Source organism: Fusarium oxysporum, chromosome 1 (genome assembly GCF_000149955.1).
Source record: "Fusarium oxysporum f. sp. lycopersici 4287 chromosome 1, whole genome shotgun sequence".
Lineage (NCBI taxonomy): Eukaryota > Fungi > Ascomycota > Sordariomycetes > Hypocreales > Nectriaceae > Fusarium > Fusarium oxysporum.
Genome location: NC_030986.1, coordinates 2,142,474 through 2,168,935, shown reverse-complemented (window position 1 = coordinate 2,168,935; position 26,462 = coordinate 2,142,474). Strand labels below are relative to the sequence as shown.

At 48.6% G+C, this 26,462-nt stretch overlaps 13 protein-coding genes across 20 annotated transcripts; 8 read left to right on the top strand and 5 right to left on the bottom strand.

Annotated features, from left to right (window-relative positions):
• The first annotated feature begins 354 nt into the window (after positions 1 to 354).
• Positions 355 to 3,377, top strand: FOXG_00176 (origin recognition complex subunit 3). Its single transcript, XM_018376325.1, has 7 exons — positions 355 to 447; positions 505 to 717; positions 766 to 839; positions 888 to 1,122; positions 1,167 to 1,306; positions 1,358 to 1,631; positions 1,686 to 3,377. The coding sequence occupies exons 1-7, from the start codon at positions 397 to 399 to the stop codon at positions 2,802 to 2,804; spliced, it is 2,106 nt and encodes a 701-aa protein (XP_018231873.1). The 5' UTR covers positions 355 to 396; the 3' UTR covers positions 2,805 to 3,377.
• An 864-nt stretch (positions 3,378 to 4,241) lies between these two features.
• FOXG_17822 (uncharacterized protein) lies at positions 4,242 to 4,358 on the bottom strand (the record flags this gene model as incomplete). The annotated part of the gene is made up of 1 exon (XM_018397809.1): positions 4,242 to 4,358. One exon carries the CDS (start codon positions 4,356 to 4,358, stop codon positions 4,242 to 4,244), a length of 117 nt encoding a protein of 38 aa, XP_018231872.1.
• Positions 4,359 to 4,542: 184 nt separating this feature from the next.
• On the top strand, positions 4,543 to 4,986 carry FOXG_00175 (uncharacterized protein; the record flags this gene model as incomplete). The annotated part of the gene is made up of 1 exon (XM_018376324.1): positions 4,543 to 4,986. One exon carries the CDS (start codon positions 4,543 to 4,545, stop codon positions 4,984 to 4,986), a length of 444 nt encoding a protein of 147 aa, XP_018231871.1.
• Positions 4,987 to 5,118: 132 nt separating this feature from the next.
• Positions 5,119 to 6,430, bottom strand: FOXG_00174 (uncharacterized protein). The gene is made up of 3 exons (XM_018376323.1): positions 6,123 to 6,430; positions 5,775 to 6,070; positions 5,119 to 5,717 (listed from the first exon to the last, which is right to left on the bottom strand). The coding sequence occupies exons 1-3, from the start codon at positions 6,226 to 6,228 to the stop codon at positions 5,451 to 5,453; spliced, it is 669 nt and encodes a 222-aa protein (XP_018231870.1). The 5' UTR covers positions 6,229 to 6,430; the 3' UTR covers positions 5,119 to 5,450.
• Positions 6,431 to 6,567: 137 nt separating this feature from the next.
• On the top strand, positions 6,568 to 9,242 carry FOXG_00173 (nuclear protein localization protein 4). 2 transcript variants are annotated; one of them, XM_018376322.1, is made up of 5 exons: positions 6,568 to 6,959; positions 7,014 to 7,138; positions 7,188 to 8,625; positions 8,675 to 8,786; positions 8,917 to 9,242. In XM_018376322.1, the coding sequence occupies exons 1-5, from the start codon at positions 6,876 to 6,878 to the stop codon at positions 8,919 to 8,921; spliced, it is 1,764 nt and encodes a 587-aa protein (XP_018231869.1). In that variant the 5' UTR covers positions 6,568 to 6,875; the 3' UTR covers positions 8,922 to 9,242. The 2 variants fall into 2 exon arrangements, with proteins under 2 accessions (XP_018231869.1, XP_018231868.1); XM_018376321.1 differs by having other exon boundaries at positions 8,675 to 9,242.
• A 446-nt stretch (positions 9,243 to 9,688) lies between these two features.
• FOXG_00172 (carbamoyl-phosphate synthase arginine-specific large chain) lies at positions 9,689 to 14,263 on the bottom strand. The gene is made up of 3 exons (XM_018376320.1): positions 13,319 to 14,263; positions 11,533 to 13,214; positions 9,689 to 11,349 (listed from the first exon to the last, which is right to left on the bottom strand). Exons 1-3 carry the CDS (start codon positions 13,677 to 13,679, stop codon positions 9,865 to 9,867), a joined length of 3,528 nt encoding a protein of 1,175 aa, XP_018231867.1. The 5' UTR covers positions 13,680 to 14,263; the 3' UTR covers positions 9,689 to 9,864.
• A 301-nt stretch (positions 14,264 to 14,564) lies between these two features.
• Positions 14,565 to 14,666, top strand: FOXG_17821 (uncharacterized protein; the record flags this gene model as incomplete). The annotated part of the gene is made up of 1 exon (XM_018397808.1): positions 14,565 to 14,666. The coding sequence occupies one exon, from the start codon at positions 14,565 to 14,567 to the stop codon at positions 14,664 to 14,666; it is 102 nt and encodes a 33-aa protein (XP_018231866.1).
• Positions 14,667 to 16,053: 1,387 nt separating this feature from the next.
• FOXG_00171 (uncharacterized protein) lies at positions 16,054 to 17,436 on the top strand. 2 transcript variants are annotated; one of them, XM_018376318.1, is made up of 2 exons: positions 16,054 to 16,917; positions 16,991 to 17,436. In XM_018376318.1, exons 1-2 carry the CDS (start codon positions 16,129 to 16,131, stop codon positions 17,135 to 17,137), a joined length of 936 nt encoding a protein of 311 aa, XP_018231864.1. In that variant the 5' UTR covers positions 16,054 to 16,128; the 3' UTR covers positions 17,138 to 17,436. The 2 variants fall into 2 exon arrangements, with proteins under 2 accessions (XP_018231864.1, XP_018231865.1); XM_018376319.1 differs by having other exon boundaries at positions 16,984 to 17,316.
• A 1,012-nt stretch (positions 17,437 to 18,448) lies between these two features.
• FOXG_00170 (uncharacterized protein) lies at positions 18,449 to 20,435 on the bottom strand. 2 transcript variants are annotated; one of them, XM_018376316.1, is made up of 3 exons: positions 19,709 to 20,435; positions 19,567 to 19,650; positions 18,449 to 19,477 (listed from the first exon to the last, which is right to left on the bottom strand). In XM_018376316.1, exons 1-3 carry the CDS (start codon positions 19,739 to 19,741, stop codon positions 19,028 to 19,030), a joined length of 567 nt encoding a protein of 188 aa, XP_018231862.1. In that variant the 5' UTR covers positions 19,742 to 20,435; the 3' UTR covers positions 18,449 to 19,027. The 2 variants fall into 2 exon arrangements, with proteins under 2 accessions (XP_018231862.1, XP_018231863.1); XM_018376317.1 differs by having other exon boundaries at positions 18,479 to 19,650; positions 19,709 to 20,383.
• Positions 20,428 to 22,889, top strand: FOXG_00169 (DNA-directed RNA polymerase II subunit RPB7). Of its 3 annotated transcripts, none has more exons than XM_018376314.1 (5): positions 20,428 to 21,188; positions 21,260 to 21,987; positions 22,040 to 22,120; positions 22,170 to 22,339; positions 22,394 to 22,889. In XM_018376314.1, exons 2-5 carry the CDS (start codon positions 21,739 to 21,741, stop codon positions 22,410 to 22,412), a joined length of 519 nt encoding a protein of 172 aa, XP_018231860.1. In that variant the 5' UTR covers positions 20,428 to 21,188; positions 21,260 to 21,738; the 3' UTR covers positions 22,413 to 22,889. The 3 variants fall into 3 exon arrangements, with proteins under 3 accessions (XP_018231860.1, XP_018231861.1, XP_018231859.1); XM_018376315.1 differs by having other exon boundaries at positions 21,268 to 21,987; positions 22,394 to 22,856; XM_018376313.1 differs by having other exon boundaries at positions 20,428 to 21,987; positions 22,394 to 22,856.
• Positions 22,890 to 23,013: 124 nt separating this feature from the next.
• FOXG_00168 (2,4-dihydroxyhept-2-ene-1,7-dioic acid aldolase) lies at positions 23,014 to 24,457 on the top strand. 2 transcript variants are annotated; one of them, XM_018376311.1, is made up of 5 exons: positions 23,014 to 23,400; positions 23,453 to 23,545; positions 23,598 to 23,623; positions 23,673 to 23,940; positions 23,998 to 24,457. In XM_018376311.1, the coding sequence occupies exons 1-5, from the start codon at positions 23,142 to 23,144 to the stop codon at positions 24,261 to 24,263; spliced, it is 912 nt and encodes a 303-aa protein (XP_018231857.1). In that variant the 5' UTR covers positions 23,014 to 23,141; the 3' UTR covers positions 24,264 to 24,457. The 2 variants fall into 2 exon arrangements, with proteins under 2 accessions (XP_018231857.1, XP_018231858.1); XM_018376312.1 differs by having other exon boundaries at positions 23,673 to 24,457.
• On the bottom strand, positions 23,019 to 24,755 carry FOXG_17820 (uncharacterized protein). Its single transcript, XM_018397807.1, has 2 exons — positions 24,468 to 24,755; positions 23,019 to 24,408 (listed from the first exon to the last, which is right to left on the bottom strand). The coding sequence occupies exons 1-2, from the start codon at positions 24,666 to 24,668 to the stop codon at positions 24,283 to 24,285; spliced, it is 327 nt and encodes a 108-aa protein (XP_018231856.1). The 5' UTR covers positions 24,669 to 24,755; the 3' UTR covers positions 23,019 to 24,282.
• A 122-nt stretch (positions 24,756 to 24,877) lies between these two features.
• On the top strand, positions 24,878 to 26,429 carry FOXG_00167 (uncharacterized protein). Of its 2 annotated transcripts, XM_018376309.1 has the most exons (3): positions 24,878 to 25,105; positions 25,188 to 25,713; positions 25,774 to 26,429. In XM_018376309.1, exons 1-3 carry the CDS (start codon positions 25,000 to 25,002, stop codon positions 26,090 to 26,092), a joined length of 951 nt encoding a protein of 316 aa, XP_018231854.1. In that variant the 5' UTR covers positions 24,878 to 24,999; the 3' UTR covers positions 26,093 to 26,429. The 2 variants fall into 2 exon arrangements, with proteins under 2 accessions (XP_018231854.1, XP_018231855.1); XM_018376310.1 differs by having other exon boundaries at positions 24,878 to 25,713.
• The last annotated feature ends 33 nt before the right edge of the window (positions 26,430 to 26,462 follow it).

Sequence of the window (26,462 nt, the reverse complement as noted above, 5' to 3'; positions counted from 1 at the left end):
ATGGGTGGCAAACGAAGCGAAGCAAGCTCAAAGAATGAGATGATGACCTTCGAGAGGAGGCATATGAGAATGAGGATTTGGCGAGCAATAGCATACAGATGATGAATGGGACAAAGAATTAGAAGCATTCTGTATAAAGTGCCTTGTTTGCGATGAATAGTATAGGAACCCGTACAGATCGTATATATCAGTCATTGTCTAGGCATCTTGCTTTGTGAAATCTGAGTGATTGTATGTACGATACGATCTTGCTGGTTGTTGGGGTACAGTGCGTAATACAGTGCGAGCATGTTTATTTACTGACTAAAACGCGTTGACCTTCACCCTCGATCCAAGCTCAGGAGCTTCTTCATCCTTCAAGACTTCAATAACTTGTGGAGCATAAAACTGTTGATCATGGCCCGTGAAGTCATCAACCAGGACACGTATAGCCAAGAGGATCATCAGGTAACTAAAACTATAATCATGAAACTTGTGCAATGCTTTCACTAACTCGGTCATCAGGTCGCATATGTCTTCGACCCTGAAGACGATGGGACACGCCAAAAGCCAGCCAAGCGGAGAAGAAGATCTAAGCAGGGCCAGGATTCTGCAGAAATAGTGAAAGATTCATCAGCTTTTGTGCCTCTTCTCAATGGTGCTGAGAAACCCGAGTTCGTCAAATTAAGGGAGAGATTGTTCCAAGAAAGCTGGGCTAAGATTGATGAACGGATCGAGGTGAGTGAACGAAGCTTATTCACCTGATGTATCACTCATATGAATTAGAGAATACTCAAAACTTCAAATATCGAGACTCTCAATGAAGTCAGCGAGTTTGCCAAAGACGCAGTGACAGAGTCGTAAGAGTCGTACTCCTGATATACCTGCAACCTCTAATATTTGGATAGTGGGGATAGAATCCCTTCAGCATTCATCATCACAGGACCTAACATCGCATCACAAGATCTGCTCTTTCAACAATTATCGGAGACACTTCAGCAAACAACATCAAGCAAGTTTGTTGGCTTGCGGTCATCAGAGGCATCGACGCTGAAAGCCACGTTGAAGAAGATTATTCGAGATGTCACAGCCAAAGCCTCCACTGATGAGGATGATGATCTTGAAGTCAGTGACGGTCGAGAGGTGAGTCATCTGCATTTTCACAGAACAACACTCATTCTCTACAGGGACGAAGGTATCTCGACTATGATCTTGAAGCGCTGTATGCATTTATCAAACCCCAAAATGTAGAGCATGTGTTTGTCGCCTTTCAAGACAGTGAAGGTTTCGACAGCAGTTTATTATCGGATTTGATCATTCTCTTCAAGTACGTCCCTGCCTCCGACACTTCATTCACTGCTGCTAACACGTAATCAAGCTCTTGGCGCCCTCGTATACCATTTACTCTCCTCTTTGGTGTCGCCACATCAGTCGAGCTTCTCCAAGCCAGACTACTCAAGGCTTCTTGTCAGCAAATTTATGGAGCGCAGTTTGATGTGATTCAGACCTCGACCATTCTCGAGACAGTCTTCAAAACAGCGGTAGCAACATCTGATGCTCCTGTAGTACTGGGAGCATCGCTCATCCGCAGCCTGCTTGATCGTCAGCATGACCAGGTTTCAGGCATTCAAACATTCACTATGTCATTGAAGGTCAGCTTCGAACAGATAATATAAATGAGTTTGATGGTAGCTAACAAATAATAGTACGCTTATATGTGTCATTTCTATGCGAATCCACTCAGCGTTCTCGAGCATACCGCATCGTTGCAAGCCGAGCATATCGAGGCCATTCGGCATACTGATTCTTTCAGGGAAAATGTTGAGCAGGCAGTAGAATCTGGCATCTTGGATAATGTGCAATACGCCAAAGGTTTGCTTGAGAACGACGAGTTTCTCGTTATGCGAGTTCAAGATAGTCTAGCCCGTCGTCAAGAATCTGTTGAGGATTTTTTGCGGTCACTTCTTATTCTTGGAGAAACAGAATCGCAAGACATTGAGTTCTCAAGAGCATATGCGGAAGCTTTGGACGAGGGCGTTTCAATCACTGAGAACTCGAGAGCTATTGAGTCGGTACGACGTATGGACGTCGGCGAGCTGCTGGTCATGCTTCGCAAGGTTGTATCAATCTTGCAGAAAGGAGATTGTGGCTTACTTCTCGGTCCAGCAACGAAGCAAACGGACCTTGAATTTCGAGATGCACTGACAAGACAACTTGTCAATCTGGAAGAGCTACAATCAAAGGCAGAAGAGCAGGGGATTACACTACGGAGCAAGTACAGCGGGCAGAGTAAAGTGATGCGCACAACTGTGATTGCACAAAGAGTTCAATTAAGTCAAGACTCTGCTGCACTTACAGATGAAGACAAGCAACTCACTCAGGCCATCGACGACCTCACCGGGCTATTAGTCACGCATGTTCAGTTTGTCAGACCCAGGTCTCTTTTGTTGTCGGAGAGCTGGTTATACGATTCTCGAGCTCCGTCGCGAGATGTATTCGTGCCTCGACCACGGGCCGTTCTAGAACGCGGCCTCACCAGGCCGCACGACTATTTGTCGTGTTCATGCTGCAAGCCAGGCGATGGAGAAACACCGGCAACTCTGCCGGCCACGGCGCTCTTATACCGCCTATACACAGAGACTGGGAGCCTCATCAACGTGGCAGATCTCTGGGCTGCATTCTCAGCACTTGTAAGCGAGGAGGAGACAGACGAACGCAAGTCGCTGGTAATGTTTTACCGTGCGCTGGCTGAGCTGAGGGCTTTGGGCTTCGTCAAAGCAAGCAAGAAGAAAGCGGACCACATTGCCAAGCTGAAGTGGCTCTGAGTATGGGGATTGCGATTGCATTGGTCGACAAAGTTTGAGAACGAGAGACAAGGCGAGAAGATTGAAGACTGCAACCGCCAAATGGGGATGGTCCTTTGTATTTGAGGGGATGAGACGGGATTAACCATGTCTGGAAACAGGTTTTTTTTTGGGGGGGGGGGGGGTTTGAGATCGAAACCGAGGTCGAGCCCAATGGCCACTGAGGGACCTAGTGATAGGCCGCAAAAAGACGAGGGGAGAAAAGGTGTCGTCAGTCTAAGACATTGAAGAACTAAGACACGAGGTGGCTGGGAACCAAGAGCGAGTGAGACTGTGAGTGAGAGTGAGTATGAGAGTGAGAGAGTGTGGGAGTGAAAGTGGAGGGTGAAAGTCAAGTCACGGTTACAGCCAACGCAGCAAAATCCAAGACATGCAGGTAGAGACAGGCATGATTAGACGCCGGGAGCGGAGGGAACTGCATAGAACAAAGCATCATGTGAATGAACGATAACGGTGAACGGCTATAGCTACTATATTGAGGTCTCAGTTGGCCAAGCTACCTTACCTTATCTACGTACCCAGGTTAACACTCAAGGGATTGATTGCCCTTATGATCAATCAATCAATCAATGAAACAATGAACCAAAATAGAGAGAAAGAAAGAGAGAGAGAGAAAAAAAAAAGAGTAGCGGTAAAGATACTGTTTATTCCCCCATCTCATTGTCTTGCTTTTGAGTCATGACCAACTAATGGCTCCAAGTCACATTCCACTCCATCCGCTGTTGGTGCCTCTTGTTCCTATAGACATAGCACCTCCGACCAACCCAATTGCGTCTAACGTAGTCGACTTATTGTTTGTTGGAGACCTTTTTTTCCTTCCATGTCTCACAGGCCACGCCAAACCCAGAGTTAAACCCTGGAGCTCAAAGCGGTTCAAGGCCTAAGCTTGTCGATTTCAGGCAGTCAAAGAAGACTTTACCCAGAACAGCATCTCGTCTGGGTCCTCTCCTCGCCTCGGGGGTGTGTGGGTTAGTTAACGTTAGCTGCTAAGTCGAGCTGAGCTGTTCACTGCGTAAGGTGCCCAGGAGGTGAGGCCCTGTTCCAAAAGAAACAAGGCCAATCGAACGGCTTCGGTCACAAAGACCCTTCAACTGGCTGTTCGCGATCTTAGTCTTGCTTTAGTTCCCAGACCCAAAGACCCAAAGGGCGGGGAGAGATCTTGCTTTGGTATTAAGAAAGAAAGAGAGGTCATGATCTTGTTTCAACTAAAGAAGTCCATAGCATAGCCTCTTGTCTATTATATATCCCTCCCACCCTCTGCTTTTCTGTCCGTCTCTGTTCTTCTGATTAACCAAAGTTGGACCTCCCGCAGATCAAGGAATTTACTACGAAACTCAAACAAGAGCCTGTGTTGTCATTCATTCATTCATTCATTCATTTGCTTACTTACTTACTCACTCACTCACCGGACTCTACGGAGAAGACCGCTTGTTCGCTTCGCTTGTCGATAGCCACCCCGCCAAAGCCAATCCAATCCACCATCACATCACGTATGATCTTGTGATCGTTGATCATAGACCAAGAAATATTCTTACTCAGAAGTGAATCTTGCAGAGAATAAGAGATTGGGCTGTTTTGACCTCTTGACTACTACAAATACTTGATACATCATTGCCCCAGACACTCAATCTCTCCTCTTATTCTCTTCTTCTTACAAGCCAACCGCTCACCATCGTCACCACTTACAACAACCGCCAGAATGATGCGAGGAGAGATTCCTTCACGGCATCACAGGGCCTTTGGTCAGCGAAGACTCGCAAAGAACCCAAATCTTCAACGAAAGCTGGAACAGATGGCTCTTCCACTTGCACCTCTTGTCCAGCTCACCACAGGCGCTGTTCATCCTTCTTTTCCCACCACGGTCCTCAACTTTTGGCTTCTCACCGATGAGCAGCTAGAGTCTCTTGCACATTTCTACCACCAGAGGACGCCATCGCCTTGGACAAATCAGTACCCCTGCCCAGTCACCTGGAGATCTGATCTGCCTCTTGAGGAGAAGCGACGCAAGATGGGCAAGTTTATCGGTCTTCGGGGCTGTGAATCCCCCATCCTTCTTAAGACGGAGGAGGAGATCCTAGCAGAGGCACGAAAGGCGAGACTCGCAGCCGAAGAGGATCTTTGGAGGCGAAAACACTTTTCCTAATGCATCAAGCAATCCGAGGCATACGGTGTTACTGTGGTTAATAACGGAGGACAGTCTGCTTTCAATCTTTGGGGGTATTGGATTTAGAGGAGTTTTACATGTCCTTTCTGCGTGTTCTTTGCATTCTTGTTACTGCATCTTGGGTCGGTCGCATTGCTAGACATGGCCACTAGCCAGCGTGCATCACTGCATTTTCAAGGGAGTAAGGCGAGGTGAAAGAGCCTATACATATATATCAATAGAGAAGAAGCCCATGCTACTATTTTCAAAAGTCAACCTCAACGCCGCTGGTGTGGATTTCCCTCCCTTCTTCCCATACACACCAAGAGTGTGCGCCTTGCAACAAAGTGACATGTGGTATACTACAACCAAAATTTGAAGAGGTAGGTCCGGAACCATGTATATACCTATAAAGACACCCCAATTCCATATTCTTGCAACCCACACAAGACATCTCCAACTGTTTACTTCTTGCCCTTCTTCTTTGAAGGCGTGTCGACCATGACGGCATCCTCCTCGCTGGCAGTCTTGGCAGAAGAGCTCTGCTCAGAGCCGTCGAGCTCCTTCATGAACTCTGACTGGATCTGTCCTCGGCGCTTCTCCCACCACTGCTTCTCTGACTCGGCTTGGGCGAGGATCTCTTCGATTGAGCTGCGCATGGTAGCATTGGCGGTCATTTCGTGGGCGGATTGGAAGATGGACTGGCCCCAGTTTGGTGCGAGAGCGTTGGCCTATAGTTGTCAATGATGTGTTCATCTCTTGCAGTCGGACTACGCCGGCTATCATACCTCTGTGACGACATCTCTGAGCTCCTCCTCCATCTCCTTCTCGGCGCGCTGGAATCGCTGCCACAGATCATCACCCACACTGCCTCGTTGCAGCAGAGAACCACATGCTTGCTTCGCAGACTTGATCTGGATCAGACGACGGATATCTTCGACGGCGCGACGCAAAAGGGCAGCTCGTAGAACGCTTTCGGGAATCTTGGGTCCCTTTTCGGAGCCGTCCTCGAGGTGTAGCAGGGACAGGTAGACATTGCGCTGGAGGTGAGGGCCGAACCACGGAGCCAAGTTGGCGCTCTCAGCTTTGGTATGTTAGCATATTCCTCAGTTTGGCGATCTGGTTCTGTGGCATACCAGCTTTTCTTTTTCGGTAGATTGTCGAGAATGTCATGAGTGCGCTGCCGAGGACGAGAACATAGGCAAAGGGGAGGGCAAGGCCCTTCCAATCGATGTTGAGCATGATGAATGATGAAAGTTGCAAAAGTAAAATACGAGATCGTCCGTACTGTAATTAAAAAGAAAACGAGTGTAAAGAAAGAAGTCGAGCCGGCCGTGACTTGGGTTTTGGTTTGTATGAGTCGAGTCCAATGTACAGACAGACACGAATGCAATAAGGAACTGTCAATTAGTGGTGGTGTGGCGCAGATCCAACTTTAGGCCAGATTACGCTTCAGCTTTACCAAGTGGCTCCTGGAATTGTGGCTGGTGTGTATGCTGCCAGGCGGATGGGCCCTGGATTTGACTGCCGTGCGACGTCACTCGAGCATTAGATAAGCAATCGCAGGCACCGCTAGATGACGCTGTGCTCGAGTTAGCGGAGGTACATGGTTTCGTGTGAGCCACCTTAGGTAAGATACGTACCGAGTCTAGAGCTACCTTACCTACCACCGCTCAACTTCACTCTCTTCATGCTGTTGATTCATTGCGTTTCAACTCCAACTTCTAGGCTCTTCTTTTTCGTTCCCACTTATCTCCCAGCTATCCTCTTTTTATAGACCCTTTCTTTCTCTACAAACCGAGAATACTCAACATCCAAAGGCAGCAAAGAGAGCACGAAAGACCCCACCAAAGAACATCATAGCGACAGCTCTTTAGATATCTTTCACCATGTTGCTGCGACTCCGCGGCCCCGATGGCATGGCCCGTCTGAATGTCGAGCCCACAACTACCTTTGGAGATCTGGGAAAGCTGGTCTGTTGTCTCGGAGCCCGTACCGAGCTGTCTGTGCTGACTCTGGCCTTCTAGCTGCTCGATCAACTACCCAAGACCGTTGATCCCAAAACTCTAGCTCTATCGAACGCACCGAACGGAGGAGACTCAAAGCGCCTAGGGGACATCGTCAACTTCAAAGTTGGTCAGATTGGCCTCAAGTTAGTCGCGCTCATGACCTCTCACATATCAACCAAACTAACCTCCTAGGCACGGCGATCTCATCTTTCTCACCTACCAACATGCCGACGCTGCCAACGCACCCGAAACCTCTAACACATCTGCCAGGCTTAACGGAAAACCTGTACTACCGACCGAAGACCTTCCCATCAACCCCAAACCCGAAAGGATCGCCAGGCCTTGGGAAGTAATTCGCCAATCCGCCTTGGACGACCGATTAGACCGACAGGATGGCAAGATCCCCCGAGGCATCGATCGCATGTGTCGCCATGGTCCCAAGGGCATGTGTGACTACTGCCAACCACTCGATCCTTTCAACCCCGGATATCTCGCGGAGAAGAAGATCAAATACCTATCCTTCCACTCATACCTACGAAAGATCAATGCTGCGACCAACAAGCCCGAGCTAGGCGCTTCATACATTCCTCCCCTGGTTGAGCCCTACTATCGAGTCAGGCATGAGTGCCCTTCTGGTCATCCCCCTTGGCCTGAGGGTATCTGCACCAAGTGCCAGCCCAGCGCCATTACTCTCCAGCCTCAACAATTCCGAATGGTCGATCATGTCGAGTTCTCTTCGCCTGCTATTATCGACACCTTTATTGACACCTGGCGAAAGACCGGATCGCAACGCCTAGGTTACCTTTACGGAAAATATACTGAGTACACTGAAGTCCCCCTTGGTGTTAAAGCTGTCGTGGAAGCCATATATGAACCTCCTCAGGTTGATGAGCTTGATGGTATCACAATGAACGCCTGGGAGTCGCAAAAGGAGGTCGACAGGGTCGCCAAGCAGTGCGGCCTAGAGCCCGTGGGAGTAATCTGGACTGACCTGCTGGATGCTGGCAACGGCGATGGCACAGTGGTTTGCAAACGTCATGCCGACTCCTACTTCTTGTCCTCCCTGGAGATTTGTTTCTCTTCGAGGTTGCAAGCTCAGTACCCTAAACCTTCCAAGTGGAGTGACACGGGCAGCTTTGGTTCAAATTTTGTCACATGTATCATCACCGGTAATGAGCAGGGCGAGATTTCGATCTCCTCCTACCAGATGTCCAACGAATCTGTGGAAATGGTTCGTGCTGACATTGTTGAGCCGTCAGCTGACCCTAATGTCATGCTTGTACGCGATGAGGAGGAAGACGACGGCTCTGTCAGCCGTACAAGATATATCCCCGAAGTTTTCTACCGCAGGGTCAACGAATACGGCGCCAACGTCCAGGAGAACGCCAAACCATCGTTCCCCGTCGAGTATCTGTTTGTCACACTGACCCACGGTTTCCCCGCGGACCCTAAGCCTATGTTCACTCAGCAAGGTTTCCCTATCGAGAACAGAGAATACGTCGGCGAGAGTCAAGAGCATTCCGCTCTGTCCAAGTTTCTCAAGCTATCACCTGGTCAGAAGCCCACGGGCCAGGAGGTCTCCAACTTTCACCTTCTCTGCTTCATTCAGCAGATGGGCGTCCTCTCCAAGGTGCGCTTGTTTTTGACATGTATAAGAAAGCTACTGACAGCCTTCATAGGACGAAGAAGCTCTACTCTGCCGTGTAGCGAGCCAACACGATCTTGCCGATACATTCCAGCTCCGTTCTACCGAGGGTTGGCAGACCCTCCAGGCCATCCTTCAATCGACTGGTGAGAGAATCCCCAAGCGTCAGCGGGAGGAGGACGGTGCTCCCTCGCCCTCTTCCTCCTCATCCTCTTCTTTTCAAAATTCCATTCGCGACTCGGGAGAACCCCTTGCTAAGCGATTTGCTGCCTTCAGGCTAAACGAGCGCTGGACCAAGTCCGCCAATCCACCGCCACCCTAGTCAATAAAGAGGTATTGGGTAGAAGGGAAGACAGTAGGGGTCAGATAGAGGTTTAGATGAGACGTGGAACCCAAAAAGTGGTGAGGCTGGATTCGGTTTTCTTGTTAGATATTTTCTTAACTTCCTTCACGTGGAAGATGATATTGCATGTATAGCTGAGGCGGCGTTAAGAACAGGTATCGGAGCATATAGGCAATACTTTCATTGGGCGGCTTCCTCAGCTTGAATCAAAAGAATTGTACATGTTTATATGTGCTTAACGTGATATAATTGAGTGATGTCCATTATGTTGGCGCTTCAAGAGTACATCGAGCGAGGTTTTGATCACAGTCAGGCTTAGATCCCGTTTTCAGGCGAGCTATCTTGGATAGATCGCTCCCAATCATCATATCAAACACGGTTTATTCAAATCATAATGATCATGTTGTTAAATTGATTTCAGCTAAGGTGATTGATTATCTTGGCTAAGACTTGTTTAAGCTATGATGATTGTACTGTTGTATCTACTAACTTCGCTTCAGTTTTGTTCCCTCAGCATCATTTCATATCAGCTATGATCGAGATATAGATGATTTCTGTCTGATTCAATGTCAGTAGGTACTCAACATAACATAATCTTTGAATTTTTTCTTTATTGACATTGGATTTATTATTCTTGTACGACTTTATGTAAACTTATGATTATTTTCTACGGCCCCATTTCACAAATACCACGAAGTCAGAAGAGAGACATGTATAATTTATGATGACTTCATCTATATCATCACAACTTAAGTAAAGGATATCATAAACTTGTCATATTTGTAGAATTGACTACTAATATTATCATAAAGGTTTATCACACACATTCGAATAACTCCCAAATCCACCCCTTTTCCAATCACAAAAACGCCAGTTATAATTTACAGGGGCTTTCCACCGATGAAGTCGGACCATCGGCGGACTTCAGCGGGGATGCCTTCGGGGCGGGGCAGCTTCTCGCTCATGCACTGAGCAAAGAGGATAGCGGTTTGAGGTTCCATGAACAGGGGGACGCCGAAATCGACGGCATTTCGGCGCATAACATAGTCGACGTCCAGCGTGGTCTTGCCTCGGGCCTGGGCCAGGTTGAAGCATCCGCGGATGTCGTACTTCTTGAAAACCTCACGGAGGGCACGCTTGTCCTCCTTGGGGAATTCAATAACCTCGACCTCGACCTTGGTCTTGGACTTGTTCTCGATGAACTCCTTGACCTCGGGGCTAGCGGCGTACAGCTTGTAGCCAAGAGGGGCAACGTAGTCGACAACCTGGGTGAGCCATGGCTTGGAGACGTTTCCGCCGAAGAGGAGACCCTCACCAGGCTCGGGCATGCGGAAGTTCATGGTGGACTGGAGAGAAGTCCAGTAGGCCTCAACGAGATCCTTACCGAAGCAAGCAATCTCACCGGTGGAAGCCATCTCAACACCGAGGAAAGGATCGGCACCAGCGAGACGGGTCCAGGAGAACTGAGGAACCTTGGTAGCAACATAGTCGCGCTTCTCAGCCATAGGGTCAGACTTGGCAGGAACCTGCTTGCCGACGAGGGCCTTGGTAGCAATATCGATGAAGTTGGTTCCGAGGACCTTGCTGACAAAGGGGAAAGATCGAGAGGCACGAAGGTTGCACTCAATGACCTTGAGAAGGGGCTCGCCACCCTCAGGGTTCTCGGCCTTGATGATTTGCATGTTGAAGGGGCCGCTGATCTTCCAGGCTGCGGCGACCTTGACAGCAATCTCCTTGACACGCTCCATGGTGTTGCTATCGAGATTGGCAGGGGGGAGAACAAGAGTGGCGTCACCGGAGTGAACACCGGCCTGCTCAACGTGCTCGGAAACAGCATGAATGATGAGCTCGCCGTTGGCAGAGACACCATCAACATCGATCTCTTGGGCACCCTCAATGAACTTGGTGATGACAACGGGGTGGTCGGGAGAGACATTGCTGGCAGCCTCGAGCTTATCCTTGAGATCTTCCTGGCTTGAGATCACAGTCATGGCAGCGCCGGACAGGACGTAACTAGGGCGGACGAGAACGGGATAGCCAACCTCCTCAGCGAACTCCTCAGCAGCCTTGACCGAAGTAAGCTCCTTCCAGGCAGGCTGGTCGACACCAATACTGTCAAGGATCTCAGAGAACTTCTGACGATCCTCGGCCTTGTCAATATCCTTGGGGTCGGTTCCAAGGACATTGGCCCCACCAGTCTCCTGGAGCTTGAGGGCAATGTTCTGGGGAAGCTGGCCACCGACAGACACAACGACACCCTTGGAATTCTCAAGCTCGTAGATATCCATAACACGCTCGTAGCTCAACTCTTCGAAATACAGCTTATCAGCCGAATCGAAGTCTGTGCTCATCGTCTCCGGGTTATACTAACGCCAAATATTAGTCTAAGCCCTTTAAAATGATTATAGAAGTTGTGACGATATTGGGATGAGGTTTGAAAAGGTCCGGTTCAAAGTGGGGCCGTTTTCGGCGATGTGGGGCCGAGATCACGGCGACACCGCATAAGGAAGGAACGCCCGATTGGGACTGAAGGGAGAATATAAACTTACGTTGATCATGATGGTCTTCTCACCCATCTGCTGGAGAGCCTGAGTGGCGCTGACAGCACACCAATCGAACTCGACGGAGCTACCAATTCGGTAAACACCGCTACCAAGGACAATAGTACCGTTGTCCTCGAAAGTGACATCGTGAGTAGAGCCGTTGTAGGTGGTGTAGAGGTAGTTGGTGTTGGCGGGGAACTCGGCGGCCAGGGTGTCGATCTTCTTGACCCAGGGTCGGATGCCGAAGCTGAGACGGTAGGCTCGGACCTCGTCCTCGGTGCTCTTGACGGCCATGGCGATCTGTCGGTCAGAGAAACCCATCTTCTTGGCCTTGAGGACCTGATCTTTCTTCAGGCTCTGAAGACCACCAGCCTGCTCAAGCTCACGGGTACAGTCGACGATGTTCTGCAGCTTATGGAGGAACCACTTGTCAATCTTGGTCAGCTCGTGGACCTTGTCAACAGAGTAATTCTCGTGAAGCATGGCCTGACCAACAGCGAGCCATCGGCGGTCGGTAGGGTTCTGGAGCTCAAAGTCGAGGTCCTCGAACTTATCACCCTGGAAACCAACAAATCGGGGGTCAACCTGACGAATGGCCTTCTGGAAAGACTCCTCAAAGGTTCGGCCGATAGCCATGACCTCACCAACAGACTTCATAGCACTGCCAATGTCGCGCTTGACGTGCTGGAATTTGGAGAGATCCCATCGGGGAATCTTGGTGACGATGTAGTCGAGGGAAGGCTCGAAGTTGGCAGTGGTGGTCTTGGTGACAGCGTTAGGGAGCTCGGGAAGGGTGTGTCCAAGACCGATCTTTGCAGCAGTGTACGCAAGAGGATATCCGGTAGCCTTGGAGGCCAGGGCAGAGGATCGGGAAAGACGGGCGTTGACCTCAATGACACGGTAGTCGAGACCATCAGGCTGGAGAGCGTACTGGACGTTGCACTCGCCAACAACACCAAGATGTCGGACAATCTTGATGGCAGCGCTTCGAAGCATGTGATACTCCTCGTCGCTCAGGGTTTGACTAGGCGCAACTACAATGGAGTCACCAGTGTGGATGCCAAGAGGATCGAAGTTCTCCATGTTGCACACAGTGATACAGTTGTTGTTGGCGTCACGAACGACCTCGTATTCTACTTCCTTCCAGCCCTTGAGCGACTTCTCGACGAGGATCTGAGGAGAGAGGGTAAGAGATCGAGCGGCCATGTTGCGGAGCTCCTCCTCGTTGTTGGCGAAACCGGAACCCAGACCACCTAGAGCATAGGCGGCACGGACAATGATGGGGTATCCGACGGTCTCGGCGGCCTCGAGAGCCTCCTCGACAGTGCCGACAGCAATCGACTTGGCAATGGGGATGTTAATCTCATCCAGAGCCCTGGCGAAGAGGTCACGATCCTCACTCAGTTCCAGAGTTCGGACACTGGTACCGAGGACCTTGACGCCATACTTTTCAAAGAGGCCGAGTCGCTGCATCTCAACACCGAGGTTGAGAGCAGTCTGACCACCGAAGGACAGGAAGATGCCATCGGGCTTCTCCTTCTCGATGACATAGGAGACATACTCGGGGGTAACGGGGAGGTAGTAGACCTCGTCAGCCAGACTGTGGTTGGTCTGGATGGTAGCGATATTGGGGTTGATGAGGACAGAAGCAACGCCGGCTTCCTTGAGGGCCTTGAGGGCCTGAGCACCTATATTTCGATTGTGTTAATTTTGAATGTTCAAAAATGAGTTTTTTGTAGTGAATCGCAAGTTGTCGGTGAGGTGTGCGTCACTGCATATTGGGTATGCTAACCTGAGTAGTCGAACTCTCCAGCCTGTCCAATGGCAAGACCACCACTTCCAATGACAAGAACCTTCTTGACATCAACAGTCTGGTGAGGCTTGATAACTCCACTGTCGAGGTAGGCCTTGGGGTTGGGTGCATCCTGAACAGCGGCGGAGCTGTAGGCACGCATAACCTTGAGGGTGCCCAGGCGCTTCGAGTTGGCGGGGCGGGCAGAGGCGATTGAGACTCGGCATGATGCTGATGCTGAGAGAGGGCTCACGGAGGAGAATGAGCGAGAGGGCAAAGCTCGCGGGACCCTGCGTCCATGACGGAGCAGGGCCGGAGCTCGACCAGCGAGAGTGGTTGCCAGGTTGAAGTTGAGAGGCATTGCAGCGGATAATTTGCACGTATCAATGCGTAAGTTGAACCGTCCCGCTGGCGAGGTTGCCCTTCTGTATCCCGAGTCAAGCGTCTAGGATGTCGATGTATGTGAAGGACACAAAGAGACTGTGACTCTGTTGGAAATGGTTTCTAGAGGAGGGGGCGAGGGGGATAAGTAGGGCGGTCCGTCGTGAAGAAAAATGGCGGCACGGCTGATAAGATAAGAAGAACCTCCGAAAATTATTCTCTGGTTTTGGTGTGTGACTCTACAAAAAGTTGTGCTGGACTGGGCTGTGACGCACCTCAGCCCAGGAACAGCTAAGAAAGTAGCTCCATACCACTTCCATAGTGGATAGATACCTCCGATTGCTATCTACAGACTAAATGGACTGCCCCAACATTTCGGCCGTAAATGAGAAAATTTACCAAGATTCGATAGAGATCGTCCCTCACTAGTGTCTTGTTCAAGGGTCTTTCGTGGAGAATCCAAGGCACGAGTTCCGTAACACCCAACTTTGATGCACTCTGTTCTCCCGTTTTGGCCTTGACAATCAGCACTCCTCTTATCAATTTTTGTGTATCTTGTTGAGTATATCCCACATTGACTGTACCTGCAGCCAGATACCGAACATCACCTCACAGCTTATCATCCTTGCTGAGCTCCCCGGACCAAGCCAAGCTAAGCTTATGGGTCCGGTTACGGCGACCCTTCAAGTACAGCTTGAACCCTGGCCAACAAGAAACAAACAGGGACACAGCAGAGCAACGGTTGTCAGCAGCAAGGAAAATAATTCTACTGGTGCTCACAGACGTCTGGAAGAGGTGTCAAGTTCTTTTTGACCCATTGAAAAAAAGTAAAACAGCCAATGCGGTGTAGTATTCTTCCAGGCTAATGATGGAATGCCCCGACATCGCCGTCCACTTTGGTGGCTTCGGCGGAATCAGCGGAGATATGTACCGCTTGTGCCGCCGCTACTCTGCGCTTTGGCGGTGATAGGGCCGCTGGCGGAGTTTTCTGAGTCATGCGAGGTTCCGAATTTCATTGACTGCCGAGTAGTGAGTCCGATGTAAGGTTGTGAATTATCAAATGTAGGTCCTCTTATTCTCAAGTCTACGGCAATAATACTATATTGGCTATATTAAGCTGCTGATTAGTACATACTGTGTGTTGATATTAAGCATGAGGATAAGAGAGGTGCATTTAGGCTTCATAAGAGCTAGGTGCGGGAACATGCACCGAGCCCACAGGATCCGCTGAGAACCCGATACTCCGATAGACACTGAACAACCCGATCGTCAAAAAAGGTATCGAGACTGGCAGAAAAATGCCGGAATCCCGAATCCGCCGCTGATAACGTCGTGCTTGACCCAACACGACAAAACATGTCTCATCTCATTAGTTTCTATCATATGGAACTATCATGGACTTACCCTATATCGCTCGCTAACATGCTATTGGCCAATGTAACCGCTTCCTTATTCACACATGCTACAAACTGACCTCAACAAGACTCAGCACCTACAAGAGTGAACATTGACAACAGAAGATGATTGAAGATTTGAGAATCAGGAAGGCGATGGAATCTTCTAGACAATAACTAAGATTATTCGAACTGCATAACTATAAACTTAATATTACTTGGTAGTGACAGAGTAACTATAGTGTTCCTCACAAACGTGCAAATCTATAAGTAGCGAACTCAGTTAATCGAGTACAAAATTATCACCAAAATGACAAAAAAACGAGCAAATGATGACCCCATTAGCTATTCCGTTAAGCTGAAGATCTCCTACAAGTGTAATTCTCTGCTTTGGGACACGACTTGGCTTTTGGCATTTTCTTCCGTCTGACAACACGGCCCAGTTGATATACTGAGCTATGATGCATCGAAATCCTCCCTGTATGATCTGTCACTCGTACCAAATAGGGAAACCCGCCTAATTAGACATTTACAACTGGGAGTGGCATAAGTATCTACTGAGCGAGAAAATATGTACTGGAAGCCCCCACAATAAGCGCATCAAGGACAGCTAATACATGACGGGTCTGCTTGGCTATTACCAATACCAACCAATCTCGACATAACTCAACTTCAAAGAGTGTTCCAAATGTTTCCTGAGTAACGCCGACACAGTTTTAATGCATCCAATAGTGAAGACATAGGCAAACTTAGGCGTACACCAAGAACATGAAACCAAGATCAGTATGCCCAATGAGTGGACAAGATGGATCAGACAAACTTTTTGATTCTATAATTTGGTTTCCGTGTCCATGCTTCGGAATCACACAAGCTTTGTTGAGATGATATGGGAAGATCGAGGTCAAACTTATTCCAAGTTTCAGAGTCATATATAAGTAAGATGTTGCTGCTTTGCTTTAGCAAACCGTCTGTTTCTTCTCTGGCTGCAAGGAATGAACCATATCCAGCCCATACAACACCCACGCGCTGACCAGAATGGCGATCAATCTCATTAGAGTGCTGACCTGGTTCCTGGTCGGAGCTGTCTTCGCTTCACCATTGGTGAAACGTAACAAAACTGAGGGACTGAGCGAAAAGCCCAAAGGCACCGACTTCTCTCGCCTTGAGCCTATTGATCGTTATAGGGACGATCCTAGGTTTCCTCTTAAACCTAGTCTGTTTGCAGCTCCACTGACCAGAAACAGCTCCCTTGTGGCTAGGCCCATCATACGAAAGAGACCGGACACCGAAGAGAACGAGCCAAAGTATAGCCAGATTCGCCAGTCTGGCAACAAGACCGAACATGACTATAAGCCCCCAAAACCTGACGGCCACATGGATGTCTCGCTCGACAAGATGGAAGATTCTGAGGATGAGAAGGCTTTGATCGAGGCGCTTCTTAAAATTCTCAACGAGCCCCTGGAAGAAATTGAGAAAGAAAATCCCACCGGTCATACTCAAATTATCGAAAACCCCCGGATGGTGCCATACATGTGGCGTGACTCCGTCAAGCTACACACGGAAGAAGATAAAGACGAGGACAAGGAACACAAGGAGGATGACAGCGACTATGACAGCTACAGCGACGACGAGGAAGATGTAAAGAAGAAGGATAAGAAGGTATTCAGAATGATTCAGAAGCGAGACGACGAGAAGGAGGAGAAGCCATATTTATGGCCAGAACACAACAGACCAAAGGCCTCCAAAGATGGAAAGTTCAAATACTTGTACTCCAGCGAGGGAAAGCAATATGCTGTTGCAACTCCCCAACATCTTGCCAACGAGGTCAGTGAATGTATATAATTATACAGCAACCATATTTATATACGTATACGATGCTAATATGCGAAGCCTACAGACCAATCGCCATGAGAAGGCCCAGCAAGAGAGGGAGCAGAAAGTGGACATTCTTCAACATGAGCTTCAGAAGGAAATGGACGCGAAACTACAGCAGGTGCATAGTATATTGAAGCACGAGAGTGAGATGAAGTTCAATGCGTCATAGCCCGAAAAGGACGAATGAATTGCTGGACTCTAGTTGTTCTAGTCAACTAACTATGGGTTGGGAGTTAGCACGGCGAACATACCCGTATTTTATTGATATGGGAGCTTGTTTGCGTTGATTTCTTTCCTAGCTCAGTTTCTCATATTCTCAACAGAATACAGGAGAGATTTTACCAAAACAGCCCGTCATGTCATTGAAAAGCCTGAACCCTTTCAAATGCACAGTGATAACCCTAACAAAGAAATTAGCTGAAAACAAAAAAGGACATACACACAGACAAGGCCTCTCGCAGATTCACTCTATAGCTTTTGTAATTACTCCCGAACAAAGGAGATGTTCATCTGACACCTGCCGACAAGATAAACTAGAGACAAGTATAATATAAGCCAATGCCTCCATCGTCACAAGATAACCAACAAAAGAAGTACTTAACATCTGCTCCCTACATTAACTTAAAAACACCATTGTTAACATGTGCCAGCAGATCTTCAGCTTCAAGTGTCATCACATGAAGTATATGCCAGTTCCTTGCCAAAAGATCAAGGACCGACAAAAGCAATTTCTTCGACCCATTCTGGACTGGCTGTGCCCAGTCAGGCTTTGCAAAAGCAAGATAGAAGGCCAACAACGTCCGGATCATCCCTGTGATACTTGCTTGGCCCGGCCATTTACTGCAACAGAACAACAGATCCGATCCTAAGCCACAGGAATTTATCAGCAGGTCTGGGAGACCATCTTGAACGAGCATTCAAGATGAATAAACCGCAAAGAGCCGATCTCTACGAAACACCAAGAAATGGCGACTCAAAAGGACAGCCCAGATATCTTGAACAACTGCCAGGCAACTCCGGTTGGAGACCGACCGGACACGTCCAAATCAACGACGCCTATATCCACCAAAACACTGCAAAGCTCACGGTCGACCAAACCTACAACGTAGTCGTGCAAAGAATTGCCTACGCAGGGCTTACCAGAACCCAGCACCACAAAGCTTAGACGAGGCCGGTGCCCCAACAAGCTTCGACGTGCCCCCCCTTCCTCCTCGGAGCCTCCACAAGGCATAGATGTTGATCGAGGCGGTCACGTTATTTTGCCTCTTACCCAACGGGGAGATGAACAAACTCACAAGCGTCTAGATCATGCTTGAGGATATCAGGTCCATGTTCACCATCCTGTTGAACGACCAAAGTCGATAGAGGTACAGCTTTGTTATGTTGATGACGAGGATGAGCTCTAAATTAAGCAACGTACAGCAACCCTGCCTTCATCAGCAGACCAGCACAGACTGAAATGGCCTTGGGAATGGCATCGTGGAAAAGATCAGATAGCAATGTAACATTTGTTCCTGGATAAATATACTATCAATAATGCCTATTGATAAATGATATGAATTTATTGACGAATTTACTACATGCTTGATGTTAACTGTTATTTAATTGCAAATGAAACAACTCCATACACTCCATATGATGCTGAGACGGTTACCTGGACCGATTCACCCCCTAAACTTCTCCTTGTATTTTACGTGCCGATTTCATATGAGTCTCAGGACAACCTAGCGGTCGTGTAAGCAAACGAATCTGCTCTCAGGAACATCAAGTGCGCGAGTAAACAAAAGGGGTGAGATCACCAACGCCACCTTCGTCCCCGCGGCGGCAAAAAGAATACTGTCGTATTCCGTGCAATGAGGCCCAATGACGATAGATTGGGTGCTTGCTCGCTACTGATCATCGATTGATGGTATCTGAAATGCAAGTTGGCACACGCCAGAAGGTGTTTTGTCTCGATGTTGAAGCTGGTTCTACAACACAGTACCCGGAGCATTGGTCGTCTGAAGGACCATCTTATATGCTCAAGATCAGGGAAGTAGATTAGGTTGAGATGATTGCTCTATTGGGTCTTGCCATTCTTTGACTTGAACTTCTCAATCTCGACCTGGACTTTCTTGTTGACACGAGATCGGAGCTCTGGTCGGTATCCAAACTTGAAGAGTATCTCAAGCCACACAAACATAGGGGCAAGGAAGACGGCCTGGATGAGGTTGTCGAGCAAAGCAGGGGCACGCCCTTCATATTTACCATGGCCAATAAACTGGAAGATCCAGCAGACAATATGGATAGCCAGAGCACCTTGGAAAGTTGTGTCAGGGTTTTGCTGATGGAGGTAGTTGCCAAGTGCTGCACCTCCCATGCAGAAAAGAGCCAGAAGGAAGCCCGCAAAGGGCTCTAAGAGCAAATAGAGCAAGGAATAAAGGCTGGCACCGATGACACCAAGGTTGAGGTCCAGATAAGGGGGAGTAATCCAAGATGGTGTAGGAATGAGAGTGCCGGTGTATGTAGCCTGGAGAAATGTTAGATGGAGTACTAGGAGGAAAGCAGATGCAGAGCAACGCAACATGCATAAGCCGGCGAGGACATAATGAGACGAACCATACAGAACCCCGATAAGAGGATGAGGGGAACGCAAACCATGTGGATGGCGACATTAACCGAGTTATGGTGGTAAGCACCATACTGCCGCAGATTAGTATGATTCGACATATGATAAATAGCGTATCGAAATGTGACTTACAAAGGTGAGGTGCTGTTCAAGATCCAGAGACATGATGAGTAAGGGCCCCCTCGACAAAGACGATACGATAGTTGTAGCAGACTGAGGGTGAAAGAGTGAGGAGACAAAAAGCCTATCAAGCTGCTTTGAATTTGATAATTTGACGAGCGATCAACTCGACTTGACGTGGTCCGTGAGCTGGTCTATGCAGTTTGGCGATTTCTGAGGCTACAGTTGTGGATCTGAGTCCAAAAAGAAGAGATTCAGGGCGACCGAAGAATAGTATAGAGCCCTGAGGTATGGAAGTTTGCGGGGGTAAAGGATGCTTTCTTGTGATGGATGAATGATGAAGATGATTACAACTTGGGTAGGTGTACCTAAGTAGGTAAGGTAAGGTAGTTAAGGTGATTGTGAGTTACCTCGAGGTATCACAGTCCGAGACGGGATGACGGGATGACCCCCTTCCCAGGTTCGTTTGATGCAGGAGGTGCGTCAAATCAGACGCGCTGTAAAGGCTTCAGAAGGCGGGATCCCGCAGTAATAAAGAATGAGTAGAAGAAAACAAGCCAAGAAATCAACGATTGCCAAAGGCCGAAGACAACGCAGGTATGGCACGGCAGGCACAGTACGGTAAAAAGAGAGTGAGTGGCTTTCTACAGTGATGAGTTGTTCGTTTTCATGTGCTTTCCATTTTTGCGAGCCTGTGTCCACTGGCTGCTACCACTTCTGATCCTTAACTCCCTAACCTTAGAAAGACCCGCTTGAATGCACCGCCGCAGCTGCTCGGGGTGGGTCCCAAGTCCGTACAGTAACTTCCATTTTGGAGCTCCTTTCTTTCGTCCCTTGCCCCATGTCCACTACCTATGCCTTCCAGCACGTCGTGTGCTTGTCTCCTTTACTTGGATGATTACGCCTTCCATCAAACAGAAGCCAGTCAATGCCGGCAAGGAATATACGAAGTCTCATTGTATTGGTCAGAAACTCATCGCCCTTGTTTATTCCCCAGGTTTCAGAATTTTGGTGCCGATTAAAATCTGAAGAGGAGGACAAGGTTCTGAGAGGCTTCCATTCGCTTCCCTCGAATCGTACCACATCCCATCCGGGTCTTATTCTGGAAGAGTCCGGTTGCGAGAGGTAGAAGCCGAGGCCGAGACCTCCACTCAAGACCTCGTTTATGCCTTTCGGTGATGATCATTCGGCCTGATGGGCCATAGTGTGCTGGCGTATTGCGTCTTTGGCAGGTATTCTTCCTTTTAAGTACCTACTCCGCCGGTCTGTTTTGAAGCTTTCATCAATGGAAACTCTCAGCCAGTTAAGTTGACACTAGGTGTTTTGTGAGAGTATAGATGAGGGGCTAGTGATTTTTGTTCGAAGCAGCAACTACTTACTGCTATCTACACACGACTTAGCAAACTTTAAAATGCCTCTTCATACTCAAATTTCGCATTGAGTACCTATCCGAAAATGATATTCTCTAGAATCCCATGTCGCTGAGGTTAAGGTATGATAAGGCAGCTATCGCTTAGACGCCACACCTGTGGCTGAGAGGCTCACGAACTCTGATTGGAGAAGTCTTATAGGAACGCATGGGCCAGCTCAGCCTCGCCGATTTCATTGTCCAAACTTCCACCTCACTTGGCAGTCTTTCACCCAAGGAACAAACAACCTCCCTCTGCGCTCGCGTCAAGAAGGTCAGCAGTCATATTTGACTTGACACGTCAGGGCCTCTCTCTTAATATATTGTTTCCTCTCATCTCTCTTCAGAGAGCGATACGCAACTCGGCGCGTTTCATTTCTAAGCCCACGCCAAGCTGTCACTACGTCTCGTTCCTTTTCGTACGCGCTTTAGCCCGGCGCCCTCCCTCCATCGATCGCAGAACTCTACGAAGCGGTAGTTATTAGCTTAATCTCTCGCTTGACCGAATACACACCCGTTTTCGTGCTCTAGTCGGCCATCGAACGTATTGCAATATCGCAACTTTGCATCCAACCTAAACCGCCCATTCGCTTACCATCGATATCTTCGCTTCTCCCCGAAATCACTTTTCACCATGTTTTTTCTTTATAATTTGGAGCGCAAGGTCACCTTGCACCCTTCTTTCATGGGTCGCAACATGCACGACCTCGTGACCGCGAAGCTCTTGAAGGATGTTGAAGGCACATGCGCTGGCAGCTACTTCATCATTTCCATCATGGACGCTTTCGAAATTTCTGAAGGACGAATTCTCCCCGGTCTTGGTATGGCTGAATTTACTGTCGGATATCGCGCCGTAGTTTGGCGGCCATTCAAAGGCGAGACGGTAAGGCCTTCACTGCCGAGGATTAATGACCTAGGAGTCTGACTTCAGTCAGGTCGATGCAGTCGTACACTCTATAAACCCACAAGGCTTCTTCGCTCATGCAGGACCTCTGCAGCTATTTGTTTCAGCCCATGTACGTCACCACATAGCTGTGATGTGATATTTCCTAACCGTTACGATAGTTGATTCCTAGTGATGTGAAATATGACCCCAATGCGACGCCACCTCAGTTCACAAACAACGAGGACACCTCTATTGAGCCACAAACTCACGTTCGCGTCAAAATTATCGGTACTCGAACAGAGGTTGGAGAAATGTGGGCCATTGGTAGCATCAAGGAGGATTACTTGGGGTATGCTGACGCCTGGTCAATATATTTGCCTTTCTTTGCTAACGCTGATCTCAGATGCCTCCAAGCTTCTTAAGTTGAGCGCGGTACTCGACGGAGTCGGAACCAAGAAAACCGCAGCCCCTTAGAAGGATATAAACAATTATGCGATTCTACAACAGCAACCAGCCCTTCAATTACTGGATGCAGCATCAAAAGCGACTCAAACGAAAATCTATCAATCACCACATTAGGGAGGAGAAAAATCCGCTGAATTGACGACAATAGAGCCCGCAGCAGATGAGTCGGATCCATGCTCAAGCCGAACAGTGGCTGTTCTGGGGCACGTACAATTATTGGTATAAAAGGTGTCAAGATCACGTTGATCGCAAAATTGAACATAATGGATACAGTTTGCTATAAGGAAAATGAATTCTTGTTTCTGTCAGATTTAGACAGCGAACAAAATAGACAATTACACGCAAGTTTGCAGTTTGCAAATAAGACAATAAAAGCACAGATACCCGATAACACTCCAAGTTATATGCGCCCTATGAGTGAAGCCATCCGCCCTACAACAATAAGTCTTCTTGACAGCCAATTACAAGCTGTATAGATAGGCATCGGCTTCCTGAAGCAGCTTGATCCCCCCCACGAGACCCCGCAATCGAGAGCTCCCCGCTTAGGAGCTGGGGACTGGGGACGGGGGCCTCCGGGGAAATGTCTGATATTTGTCGTATAAATTGGGTTCTCGGAGGATACTTCCCCGAGCATGTTGGCTTTCTGCACAATCTATGACCATTATACAAGGTAAAAACGAGACAATATGAGTAGAGTATGGACTTCAGCAACCCTCCGGTTACGACCGGCCTTGACGCCCAACACGTTACAGCCACGGGTGGTAACCAGAAACATGTCTGGATTGTCTGCCATGCAGGCATCTAATAGATTACGGACAGCTCTTCTGGAGGGAAAGAAGGCATTTGGTGCTTGGCAGATGCTTCCCGGTGCAAATGTGTCGCGAGTATTAGCAAGGTCAGGAGTTGATTGGGTCTTGGTAGACTGCGAGCATGGGAACTTGGATGGTAAGAGTTGAACCTATACTGAGATGGTTGAATATAGGCCTAACATATCCAGATGGTGCAATGCACGATGCCGTCCCTGCAATTGCGGCTCTAGGGGTTTCGCCCATTGTGAGACTGCCTGATATGCAAGGATGGATGGTAAAGCGTGAGACTGCAGAGATATCCATGCTTGGGAACTCAGTGTTGACATTTCTCAGGTGCACTTGACAGTGGAGCCCACGGTGTAAGTTGCCATCTCTCTGAAGCCATACCATGTTGCTGACTAGACAAAGATTGTTGTGCCTTTGCTGAGAACGCCTGAAGAAGCGAGACAACTTGTGCAATCTGCCAAGTTTCCGCCTCTAGGCCGTCGAGGTTTCGGGTCACCCATTGCTCCAGAGCGATTCCACCCTGAGCCAAGCTTCTCAGAGTATCTTCAGCAAGCAAATGATTCTCTCTTGACCATTGTTCAAATTGAGACCAAGGAGGCACTTGAATCTATCGACGAGATTGCTGCCGTGGATGGCATCGATGTGTTATTCATTGGACCGTTCGACCTTGGTATGTCTTCCATAAATTACTAAGTTGGCCCAAAGGAAAAGTATTGATTCACAACAGGAAACGCCCTCGGCCATCCCATTATCGAAGGAGTTATGGCCACGGAACTTAAAGACGCCATTGCCAAGATCCTTGCTGCGGGTCAGAAAGCAGGCAAGAAGACAGGCGTATATTGTACAGGGGGTGAGCAGGCAAAGATATACGCTGATCAGGGGTTTGACATGATGAATGTAGTAACCGATTATACGTCCTTGGGACTGGTAGCCAAAGAGCAGCTCAGCTTCGCTGATGGAAGCTTGGCACCAACCAGAGGAAAGGGGTATTGATGTGTGCCGCAATGAGAAATTAGTTTTCCTCTGCTTTGTCCATTTGAGCTTCGACTTGCTCGGCAGTGAATCTGTGCATCAATTTGATTGCTTTACCAACTTTGCTTGGCTCTTCTTCAGGCGCGGAGGCTTTACTGATGTGAATCTGTATTATATGGATGTTAACAAGAATTGAAGTGTCTTTAGGTAAGTATTTCTGCTGACCACCGGGACATCAAAGTCGTATATATCTCTCCACTGCTTGGACTCAGGCTTTGGGAGATCGACATTAACCTCTGTATAGTCAAAGGGTCTCTTATCCCAAACATCTGACAATACATGCTTAGCTTGGGTGCAGAGACCACAAGTTTCCCGAGTGAAGAACGTAATTCTTGTTGAAAAGAGAAGACGACGAGTAGCAAACATGGTGAAGAGATTAGAGGAGCCCCGTGGAAGTAAGTGTCTCAATGGCTCGATATATAAAGGCAATGCCGTCTTGAAAATGGCCTGAGATTAGGTGAAACGCATGCAACCGTCTAATTGCACGAGCAAATCAGATGTGACCCCGCATCCAAATAGGAAAGCGGTGAGAATATAGCTCTGTTTCCAGCATCGTCATCGCCTCCGCGGCAGAGCTTGAATTCTAGAAGCTCCCACCCCACCAAAGTCCGAGTCAAATATCCCTTTCTCTTCCTTCTAGACAATCACTAAACTATCAATTCTTCCTGTAGAGTGCAGGCCTTATATTACTTGCGAAATGTCTCAAAAATGTGTCCATCAGGGTTGCGGGAAAGAGTTTACCGATCCAGATGAGAAGTGCGAGTACCACCCTGGTCCGCCCATTTTCCACGAGGGGCAGAAAGGTAGGTTGACCCGGCAGAGCAGATGCTGTTTTAACCTGCCACTGTGCATTGCATTGCATAGGTACTAACTAGCCGTAAAAAGGATGGAAATGCTGCAAGCCTCGTGTCTTGACCTTTGACGAGTTTATGGATATTCCGCCTTGTACGACTGGCACACACTCGACTACCGACAAGCCGCCTCAGCTTGAGGAGAAACCCCAGCAGGATGATGCTGCCCTCGCCCAGAAGATCGATGCTCTGAACGCCGCCACTCCGTCTCGCGCACCGATTCCAACTGCCCAGCACGCTCCTACTCCACCCCCACCTGCTCCCGAGTCGGAAGATGATGATCCCAGTCTTGAGATTGCGGACGGTGTTGGCTGTAAGAGAAGGGCATGCGGCGCAACATACAAGAAGGGTAGCTCAAGAGATGACGAGGAGTGTGTTCACCATCCAGGAGTACCAATCTTCCATGAGGGGAGCAAGGGATACTCCTGTTGCAAGAGGCGAGTATTGGAGTTTGATCAATTCATGAAGATTGAGGGGTGCAAGACGAAGAACAGACACTTGTTTGTCGGCAGTGGCAAGAAGGACGGCGCCAATAGTGAGGAGGTCGTTTCCAACGTCAGGTGAGTTCACGAAACCAAACCGCGGTCAAATGCTATGATTGTTCGTGCTAACAGTTACAGGCATGACTTTTACCAGACCCCAGTCAATGTTATTGCATCCTTCTTCTTGAAGAAGATAGACAAAAGCACAGCCAAGATCGAGTTGGAGCCAAAGCAACTTAGCCTGGACCTTACAACAACCGACTCGCCCCCCAAGCGCTATACAGCGGAAGTCCCCCTCTATGCGTCGATCGACCCAAAGAAGTCATCGTATAGAGTGCTCGGCACGAAGCTAGAATTCGTCCTCGCCAAATCTGACGGCACTTCATGGCCAGTGTTGCGAGGAGACGAGGCCCTGACAGGCGAGATCCTTCAGGTCGGCCGTGCTGGGAGGGCATGATGGGAGACGTAAGTTATGAGAATACATGAGAATGAGCATAATATGGAGTTTATGTGATCGATATGGCGTTGATGAGAATTTTAGATGAGACAAGACGTCGTGTCTCGCAGAGTTGCTGAGAATTAAGAATGGACTAGCGATAGCGAGGTAGAGACTATGGAGCATCGGCATGAACTGAGATTAACATCCGTAACAAAAACTTGCTACACAAGTGTTCTTTTGAGTCGATCTGAGATGGTCTTTTCCTTTCCAACATGGTTACCAGCTTCGCTCGAATCTTTGTCCTTCTGTGTTGACTTCGTGAAGGGCCGCGCCACTCAAGTTTGCAAACAATCCACTGAGCAAGTGACCCAACAGCTGCTTGAAGTGA